General features: G+C 35.4%; 1 protein-coding gene across 1 annotated transcript; it reads left to right on the top strand.

Moving 5' to 3' along the window:
- Window positions 1-235: 235 nt before the first annotated feature.
- Window positions 236-10826, top strand: LOC114182366 (RNA-binding protein 1-like). Its single transcript, XM_028069237.2, has 6 exons — window positions 236-497; window positions 2460-2596; window positions 2724-3018; window positions 3130-3191; window positions 3294-3375; window positions 10436-10826. Exons 1-6 carry the CDS (start codon window positions 419-421, stop codon window positions 10537-10539), a joined length of 759 nt encoding a protein of 252 aa, XP_027925038.2. The 5' UTR covers window positions 236-418; the 3' UTR covers window positions 10540-10826.

Here is a 10826-nt window from a genome sequence, read left to right as displayed (position 1 = left end):
GATGTTAGTCAACTCTATCGAAAATGGACCTAATTGAAACACTTTCTCAAAAGTTGGGATACAATTAACATTTATTTTAAACTAAATACCTATTTGACACACTAACCCCAAATTGGATAATATATAAGTAATTATATATATATATATATATTTTTTTTTTTCTTCTTTTAATTCAGAGGATTAAACCCTGCGTCATCTCCACATAAAACAAAACACATGATATAATTAGAAAAACACTTATTTGCCATTTGTCCAACTTAGAGTAGTGAAGTTCCTCAGTCTTTAGTTAGTCCCATCACACAGATCAAACTGACTCAGTTTTCTACACCAACAGCAGCAACACGCAAACTACACCTACGGTTAGGGTTTCCGCCATTCCCCAAATACCCATTTTTCAAAAATTAGGGATTCTTCGGCCATGACGGACGGCTATTGGAATCGCCAACAGGCGCTTCTCCCTCACTCCGGCATGCTCAAGCGACCGCGTTCCGAATATGGTTTTTTCTTTTTCCCTCGATTTTCTTCGTGCTGCAGTTTTGGTTATCTTTTGTGCAATTTGCCCACTTTTTCTTGAATTGTTGTGAAAGTTTGCAATTTTCTGTTTCGTTTGTAAATTATTTGTTGTTGGTTGTCGCAATTTATTTGGGCGTTAAGTGCCAATATGCTTGCGCGTTAAACGGTGCTAATTTGTTCGCTTGTTCTAGCTTATTAGGTTCTGTTGTGGTTTAATGGTGTCTGTCTTTCTTTGGTCTTTCCGTTAATTTGTGGGGTTTTTATTAACTTGCGTTGGGATCTTGGTGTTTTTGTTAGAAGACAATCGATCAATCTTCTAGTGTAGAATTTGTTAAGGTTTTGTTAATGTAGAAGACAAACGCCTTTTGGACTATAGACATTGCATAGGGTTTATACTTGGGGTGATAATTCAATTTAAGGTCTGAGATACTGTTTATTTGGATTTCCTTTTTGTTTAAGATATTGGAGAGCCCAAATAAGTTGACGCCTCTCTTTTTATTTTTGTGTCTGTTTCCTTTGCTACACAGTTTTGGATTGGTTTTGGGAGAGGGGTGGGTAATACTTTTGTTCGTTAATAAATTGGACAAGAAAATGTATGTTTGTTGACGTTAATCCGGAGTGATTGGAAGGTTGCATGATAATCTCATTTGACAAAATCTCAATTGTCGAATAAAAGGAATGTTATATATTAAATAAATAGTTAGTAATTACAAATTTAGTTGTAAGTTAGTTACTTTACGTATTGTAGATATAATATAAGCCACCTGGATTTCATTTTAATTGTCCTGTCATTCTATCTTGTCTTGGGCTCTCTGCCGTTTTTCTCCATGGTGTCAGAGTTCTCAATGTATCCACCGTGAAGAAATTTCCCTTTGCATTGCGGCATTGAGCTTTGAGAAAGCTCTATCACACACCCACTCATATACATACACCTTTTCTCTCATTTTCCTACATATTTATGATTGTAAACTCGCTAATTTTGTCTTCTATCTTCCATTTTTACATTATTTTCTGATCAAAATTTTGAAAATCCACATATTTCAGTTCATTTCAAAAAATAGAAAATCCAACCTTATAGCGCAACGATTGCATTTCCATTTGCTACTGGTGTTTTTTACTGTCTAGCTCTTGTGAATTCAACTTTGAAACCTTGAATTCCTCTCCTCTCTCTCTTGAATTTGGCATAGCATTTTTTCTTGGTTTATCCACTTTTCCTACCTCTGGCACCCTGGCTTTGTGAGTTTTATCTTGTTCACCATTGTGGTAAGTTGACAGGGGAGCCTCATGTAGTATACCTAGAAAGAACACGTTCTCTTTCATTGGATTGGGAAGAAGTGTATTTGTCTGTTTCCATCTTCTCATAAGAGATATTTGGATGAATGTGGTTCCCTTCTATTAACCTGGTTACATTGTTGATCTTTTTTCAAATTGTTTTCTTCTAATGTTCTTTAAATTAAATTTATTGCTATACTCATTTTTCTATCCGTTGGATTAGATATGCTGATTGGTGGATTAGTTAATTTAATTTTATTATGTACAATTAGGCTTATTAGGTCCAGAAGGTTTAGTTCATGAAAGCTTGTGTCGTGTGGTACATTTTCTGTCTTTTCGTGTAGTTCTTTTTTAAAACCTTTTCTGTTTATGTCATTTTGGCTTTATTAGTTCCTTTTAGTATATTGGATCTTGATATTCTGATGGTGCATGAGTTGACAAGTAATGATATCTTTCTGCTGTGTCAGCAAACCATGATTTGGGTTTCCTAAAGCTGCACCAAAAATGGACATTCTTCTATTCTATTCAGTCTATAGCAGTGCCAGTGTATGAATAGGAAACATATATGATGGAGAATTTTCAATATAGTGTTTACAGCTTTAGTACTCTTTGCTATACAATTGATTTGTATCAATTATATTTTTTAATGTTATTATTTTATTTTTTCATTTCAGATATGCCAGCTTCTGGTCTGTCTTCAGGTAATGAGATTCATAATTATATTGCTCGTGATGATGACCGTACTGGGCACCGAATGCTAAAGGACACAAAAACAATTGGAACTGCTTATGATCGCTACCTTCAGAGTGGGGTAACACTTCATCTTGCTGTGCTTTCTTAAATATTTCAGTGCTGGTTTTTTGGGCACTTTCACTACTGTTTTTTTGGGTCTTTCACTGTTTGCTTATGAGATCATGCATCCTGTTTTGTTTATACAGCAAGTTTCTTCATTTGCCTCTGGGGAAGCCAGTACAGTTGGTGGTATTGGGTTGGCTAGGGGTGGTGGTGGCGGATTACCAGGCCATTCACTTGCTGATCCTGCTGTTTTGGGGCGTCATGGGGGTGGTGGTCCAGATCTAGTACCAAATGGACGGGGTGTTAATTATGGTGGTCAGCTACCTGTAGATGCTGTTTCCAGGCCTGGACCTGAGACGGTACCTCTACCTCCAGATGCTTCTAGCACTTTGTATGTTGAAGGCCTTCCATCTGATAGTACAAGAAGAGAAGTGGCTCGTATCCTTTTTATTCTAATGCAATGATTGGGAATTATCTTATTGCTTTTCATTTATTTCTGAGTTACATTGATTTTAGTTCAGTTATTCAAATTCCTTGACATCACCTTAGATATTTTCCGCCCCTTTGTTGGGTACAGAGAAGTGAGACTTGTGAGCAAAGAATCCAAACATGTAAGTGTACTGTTTGCAACAGATGCTTCTTTTCATCTTTTGGTATTTAGTTTGTTGGTAAAAAGTTGATCCTCTTTGTGGTGAAATGGCTGTTCATTGCAGCGTGGTGGAGACCCTTTAATCCTTTGTTTTGTGGACTTTGCAAATCCAGCTTGTGCAGCAACTGCTATGAGTGCCTTGCAAGGTATCATTTACAATTACCTGCTGATATAAAAGTAAATTATGTTTTGGTTTTGTAACTTACATACCTGCATCATTTTAAAATGAGATGAAATGTTGATGATTGTTATGAATTAGAGAGCATTCAGGCAGAATTTGGTGTGCAAATAGAATCAAATGTGAACATTCTGCTCTATTCTTGTTTGTTCCACCCCCTAGTGAAACCAAAATGTCATCTACGCTTGAATCTTATGTTCTAATTTATATTTAAAATGCCTTCTTTTTTTGTGGAACTGAATTTGCACCTCATATCTTGTTATGCTTATATCAAAACGCGCCAAAGACAACCCATATTTCATATTTTATCCTATTCTACGCACATGTCAAACACTGCCTTTGCATGGTTAAACCTTTTGAACTAATGACTATTGTTGGGAGCATGTTCCCAGCGATAAAACTGTTAGAATATCTATAAAATATCTCAACATTATTGCATGTTAGAATATTTTATAGTTATTTGATTACCTCTTGGGAGTAGTTTCTATATTTCATTATTTTCTTTTGGTTAAGCTATAGGAAGGAGGGAGACATTGAGCTGAAACTAATTAGACAACACAGATGCTTAATTTATATTGAAAAAAAGGGAATCAACACGGTAAATAGAGGAGATTTCGTACCCTCTTATCGTAAATATGATATGGGAATAAATAAAACGTTTTTAATAAATAGACATATAGTCTAGATATTTTTTATGACAAGATTTGCGGTATAACACCCCCTAAAAGCTGAATCATTTAGGTCATATGTGCCCAACATCTTGCAAATATAAACAATCCTTGGTCTTCTTAAAGACTTGGTGAATATGTTAACCAGCTATTCACTAGAGCCAAAAAATCCAGTGATGTCATTGGACACCAATTTTTCTCTTATGAAATGGCAATCACCTCAATATGTTTGGTCCTCTCATGAAAGACAAGATTAGATGAAATGTGTAATGCCTAGTTGTCACATTTGGTGCATTTGAGAAATTTATCAAATTTAAGCTCTTTAAGTAGTTGTTTTAGCCATAACCTTAGAAGTGACTAATGTCATTGCTTTGTATTCTGCTTCTGTACTTTATCTTGCCACACATTTTGTTTCTTGCTTTTCCACAATAGTAAATTACCTTCAACAAGAACGCAATACTTGAAGTGGAGCGTATATGGCTTGGTGAGATTACCCAATCATCACCAAAATACCTTAATTTTACTATATCCCTTGTCTTCATAAATGAGGCTTTCTCTGATAGCATTCTTAATATGTTTCATGATTTGTACGACTTCATCCCACTGGATTTGACAAGGAGAGTTAAAAAATTGACTTACTGTGCTCACTGTAAAGATGATGTCAGGATGAGTCACAACAATGAGGTGATGTCAGGATCAAAGTATGATTTTCCTTGATAAAGTACAAGTGTGACACCCAAAACCATTAGTGTGTCCACAATCTTAGCATTTAAACATCATTGTTTTGTCTAAATATGTCCAGAGCATATTTTCTTTGATATATGACCAAACCATCCTTGGATTGCGCAACTTCTTTACCAAGGGAGTACCTCAAGTGTCTAAGATCTTTTGCCTATAACTTTTAAGCAAGATATTATTTTAGTTGGACAATACCCTCCTTATCATTTCCTATGATAAAGATGTTCATATATACAATGAGATAGATACATCCTCAAGGATAATGACATTAAACCAGAGACCTACTTAGATAACTCGCCCTATGGAGACTTTCTCATCAAGATCACCATGTAGAAATGAATGTTATGTTAAGCTGAAACAGGAGTCTAGTGGTGAATTGCTATAATGTAAAAGAAAAGTCGAATAAATGTCATTTTCGCTGCAAAAGAGAAAGTGTCAGTATAATCTTCATATATTTTGTCAGTTTCCTTTAGCAACTACATGTCCTGTTTTAAGTGTACAACCATTGACACCCAACAATTGATCTGTCAGTTGGAGGAACTAACTCCCAAACTATTATGAAGGGCAGAAATCTCATCAATTGATGCTTGTTGCTACTCTGGGTGAGATGAAACTTCATTGGGAGAATTAGGAATAGGAGTAGGAGATATTGAGGAAAAAAAAGTATAATGTGTGATGGAAAGTTGATGATAGTTTAAGGTAGAGCATATATCATTTTAAATAATAATAGACTAGTCATATGTAGAGAAGACCGGGTTCAGTACGGGAGACAGAGATGGGGAAGGATCAAGCGTGACCCCCACTATATCATTATCTATCAAAGATGGGTCCCCTACTTGAATTCAATACGCTTGAACGACATTCATGTACTTGAAGGGGTGATGTTGAAGCATATCGAGTTATGGAGAGTCATCTGGTGGTGATGGAGGAATATTAACAGTGATGAAGAAGTGATTACATATGTCGTCATTAGACGGAACAAGTCTATATTATGGAATAAACTCAAAGAGATGTTAGGAGAGAACATATCAATTAAGATAAGGAGAGAAACATTGAAACTCTTTTTGAGATCTTGGCACCTGTCTACCAATGTTATGTGTCTTTGGTATAAATCAAACATGCCTCACTACAAATAGGGATGGAAACTAGGTAGGTTTCAGTGAAGTGTGAATATTGGATAACACTGAATTTTTGATTTGTCAATTTTTATCCATTGTTCATGTTGTTCTGTAGGAGCATTTTCAACAATTGTAGTGAAATGGGATTTGTTGCCCATCCCACTTAAGCATGACCTGATTTATGAAGCCCAAGTTGAATAGTGTGACCCGTCCATCTTCTCAATACTTAACAATATGGTGAGAAAAAATGGGAGAATTTGTTCTAGATATTGATGTGGTGTTGGAAGATTTCTTATTGAAATATAGAAAAAAAAAATGATAAAATAATCCAAGGAAAGTGAACAGTATTTTGGACTGTCGCTCTAATGGAGCTTCCACCATAGAGGTAGGAGTGCACAAAGGAGGCGACTTAGGCACATGTTGATTGGTTGTTAGGCGTCGATTGGAGTTGTGGTTGGAATGGGAAAGAAGATGCACATGAGGGTGTATGGACAGTTGGATAGCCTTGGCATGGTCCCAATCTTATGTTTGTTAAAGAAAATGATGGTTGTTTGTGAACTTGCTAGAACAATGCATGCAAACGGGAGAAAGAAAGGTTTGCCCAAAAACAAATCCTTTGGAGATACTTAGTCTACGACCAAAACAGCTCTGGAAAAGGCTCTAGATAACACATTAAGCTATAAGAAAAAGAGAAACATTGAGTTGAAACCGTGTGTTCTGAAGGCAACATAAGGCTTTATTTACATTGAAAAAATGGAATTAGTACAGTAAATGGAGGAGATTTGGTTTCCTCTAATAATAAAGATATGATACAGGAAAAAATAAAAATGTTGTTCTTAATAATTATTAAAATATAAAATATTAGTAAATTTTATATTTAATAGTAAAAAAATCAATACAGAAAAAAAGTAAGGAAACAATTATAAAAAGGATCATTTTAGTTAGTTTTTTACGAACAGTAAAATAAATAAGATAGGTTATGTTGTAAGTAGGAATTCTTTTTAGTGGTTATATAATGTGTACACTAAAAGAGCACTTACAAATAGAATCCTCATTGTTAATAGTTGGTTAGGTAGCTTTTTTTTTTTTTTTTTTACAAATATGAAAAATAAGACAGGTTATATTCATAAGAGTAAAACAGGTAACATAATGTGTACACTAAAGAGCAGTTACAAATAGAATCCTCATTATTCATAGCTATAGATAATCTTGATATTTTTAATTATATAAGATTTGTTCCTTATTTCAATAATTTAAGAACTTTTATATTTAATTAAGATTTAAAATTAATATTAATATAACTATGTTGGTAGTGAGGGAAGGAAATTTTCAAGAGTTCATTGTTGTTTTGGTTTTGGATAACTTAATGGGGAAGGACATGCTAGTCTCAATTTCTCTACGGTTTCCGATTTTAGTTATGAACACTTGATTTGAGAAGTTGAAGGAAAATTTATTCACATCTAAGAGTGGAAGGTTAAGGTCGAAGATTGATGACAAGGATATTTTGTGAGTCTTACTAACATATGCTTTTGATTATTGATATAACTCTAGCACGGTCATGTTTACCTTATTTAGGACAAGACGCTAAGAAGATTGATTGAGTAGCCTTGAGTGAACCAAAAGTTATCAGTTTGAGGTATAAGGAGTTGTGGTAAAAAGTGTTTGAGACAGAAACAAAAATGAGTGCTTTCAAAGGTATAGGAGAGCCTGGTATTGTTTAGCTTGCTAATTTACTTATTAAGATTTTGAGATATACAACAATGCTAGATAAAGGTATGTTCTATTATACCGGGGTATGCTTAGAATTGTGCTAATTATACAGGAGTATGGACTTAGGAGAGCCTGGTATTGTTTAGCTTGCTAATTATTAACTCTCCAATCTTAATGTAGACAACTCTCCAATCTTCCATTTTCCTACACAATAATTTCCAGAAAAATATACCTAACTCGAAAGAACACATAACACTCAACATCTTTTAATGAAATGAACACAAAACACATGAATAAAAACAAATAAGAAAGGTTAATAAGCTTAAATACTAAGTATTTATCAAGCTTATCAGAGGTGAGGATTTAAGACAATCAATTTGTTTTTATGTGATGAAGGTCTACAATAGAAACCATATCTTTTACTTTAGATTGATGGAATGTTATTGAAAAAGGCTTGCATGATTTTTATTGAATTGGAAAAAGCCTATGATGGAGTGTCTAGAGAAGTGTTATGGAAGATTTTGATAAGGAAAGGATTTCACATGGTCTTACACTTAATCTATGTACAGGACATGCATGGTATGCCAACTACTAGTGTAAGAACTCCAATAGATGAGACCAAAGGATTTTCTAGTAGGCGTTAAAGTAGAGATCACGACATTGGACTGAATACTTTGTATTGGGTATCAGTTTATGCATAACAATATCTAATCAGTTATGCGAATTGCTATATCCCAATGGTTTGGGCAAGGAGAGTTCAAGAATTGGCTCACCACACTCGCATAAAAGGAAATATTGGATGAGTAACTATCAGATAGTATAGTTGTCCAACCAACCCATATATTTTCCAAGGATTCGACAAGGGCTTCCCCTAATTGGTTAGTAATTTGACATTAGGATCCATGAGAGTCTCCACCGATTTCGCACTTGATCGCCAGTTTCTTTGATGTTCAAGAGCAGGACTTCCTCTTTGAGATTATTGATACATTCTTGGATTGTGCAACTTCTATACTTAAACAAGTCTCGAAACTTCCAAGTTTTACTTTGGAAGTAGTGAGAGAGGTACTGCTTGAGGCTGATAATTCGTTTTGATCATTTGCTGTAATTTCAATATCATCCACAGACAGTGAGATAAAGTTTCCCTTTGGTGAATGGGGATGGAAGACAGAGTGGTCAACTTCACTATGAATCAAATTGAATTTTGTATAACAGTTCAAAAGTGGCCAAACCATGCTCATGGATTGTTTAAAACCATATAGCGACTTGTGAAGTTGGCATACCATATTTTGAGAACTCCCCCTGAGCAACAAAACGAAGAGATCTCTCCATTCATACATCTTCGTCGTAGTCATGCAAGAAAAGTTCCTAATATTAGATCAGAGTAGCTGCCAATGACCGTCAATAATCCATTTTGGGTTAGATGATACTTCACCTATAGGAATCAGGAATAGAAACGTAAGACAAAGGATAAAGGCAAACCTAATATAAAGGAGAAAAGCAATGATAACTAAGGTTAATATAGTGGGGGTTGGGTTGAGTCAAATACCTTTTCTCATAGAAATAGGTGAATCATGTTCAGTTGGCAGACCCAAATCCTGTTATGAAGAAAGCACTAGTGAATGGTCAACATGTCATCGTGAGTTGTCATAAGAGCTTGTACATTATTGTCATTAGGTCGTGACTGACCTTGATATGTTTGAAGGGGTTGCTACTTGGGTCTCTCCTTTGGGAACATATAGGGGAACCACAAGGTCATCTTGAGAAACAGATGGAGGTGGAATAAAAGTAGGGGTTCTTTGTGTTGACAGGAGACAGCATTATGTGAGAAGAATTAGAATTATCAAAATCATAAAGACTAAAAAGGGAGATATAAATAAATATGAAATATTTTGAAGGTTGGAGAGAAACAACAAGATGTCTTGTACCTGGATGTGATGTAATAGCCTAGAAGACACATTTAATGTACCTAGCCAAATGTTTGTACCTGGAGTTAAAGATGTCTTGTGATTAACACGTTGTGAGAGCTGTATCTCACTAGAAGCGTTAGGGAAGATTGCCACGGCCACGAAGGACAAGAGTTATCTTAATAAGATTCTTTTGTGCTAACCGCCTCGATTTGTTGAGGAGTGTGTGTGTGTGCATAGAATGTTCCGTGAAAAATGTAATAGATTTACCAGTATGAGCAATCAAAGCGGTAGTGTTAAGATTAACCCGGTATGATCTGCAGGCTGTGGGGGTCTCTGTCAGATGTGTAATGTGAGACCCATTGGCTGGGTAAGGGGACGAGGTTGGGTTTGGGGTGTAGCATTGATTAGTATATAGAGATCGCAGAAAATTGGATGAGTTAGTTTGGACGGACATGTACAGAGGCAGACACAGTAGCCTGTGAGTAGAGCAGTTCTATGGTTTATACTCGTTAGAAGAAAGCCAAGTAATATTTGATGAAATTGTTTTGAGAGATGAAGAGGTAATTAATATTTTAAAAGTCTGGTATTTGACATACTTGTATAGCATTGTGTGATCCATGTAGCCTATGTCAACTACTGTGTATAAGGCTTTCGTCCATCTTGTAGTGATTAAAGGAAATTTAAGTTCTCTAAGAATAATAAATAAATGACTAGAACCGAAAATGAATAAGATTAAAAAACCTAGAATACAGTGGCATGTGTGTGATTACTGTGGTCAGGTGTGCTCCATTAGTTGGGAAAGCTAACAGTTTCTTATACTTAACGAGTTCACATATTATGGTGCAGAAAAGTTCTTGGTGTTTGCTGACATTGTGGTTGATGTACAGGTTATAAAGTTGATGAACTCAACCCTGAGTCCAGTCACTTACGGCTTCAGTTTTCTCGGTATCCTGGTCCAAGAAGTGGACCTGCATCTCGAGGTAAAAGATGAGCTGCTTCTCATAGGCCATTTAGGTGTTATGCTCATCTGAATGTCGGTGGTTCTTTATACCATCGTATTGGGGGCGATACTCCAACTGCCATTTTATTTGTTCCCTCCGGATACAATCAGTCCTTATTAGGTCATTTGAAATGCATAAAATATTTACAGGCTGAGATCAAAGTACAATTTCAATTAGAAAAAAATCTAACAAATGTGGATTTTTAGTACATGTATTCAATTACTCTGCTGTATCATTATTTGTTAAATTTAGTATATTATTAACCGTGCTCCCCAAA

This window comes from Vigna unguiculata, chromosome 4, assembly GCF_037176805.1.
Source record: "Vigna unguiculata cultivar grain cowpea cultivar isolate G323 ecotype 2 chromosome 4, ASM3717680v1, whole genome shotgun sequence".
Lineage (NCBI taxonomy): Eukaryota > Viridiplantae > Streptophyta > Magnoliopsida > Fabales > Fabaceae > Vigna > Vigna unguiculata.
The sequence above is the reverse complement of the archived record's forward strand: the minus strand, read 5'-3'. Positions and strand labels throughout refer to the sequence as shown.

Coding starts and splice junctions, on each gene's coding strand:
- LOC114182366 (XM_028069237.2), top strand. CDS start 419: ATGACGGACGGCTATTGGAATCGCCAACAGGCGCTTCTCCCTCACTCC. Junction 3,019..3,129: donor TACAAGAAGAGAAGTGGCTC/GTATCCTTTTTA, acceptor ACATCACCTTAG/ATATTTTCCGCCCCTTTGTT. Junction 3,192..3,293: donor TGAGCAAAGAATCCAAACAT/GTAAGTGTACTG, acceptor TGTTCATTGCAG/CGTGGTGGAGACCCTTTAAT.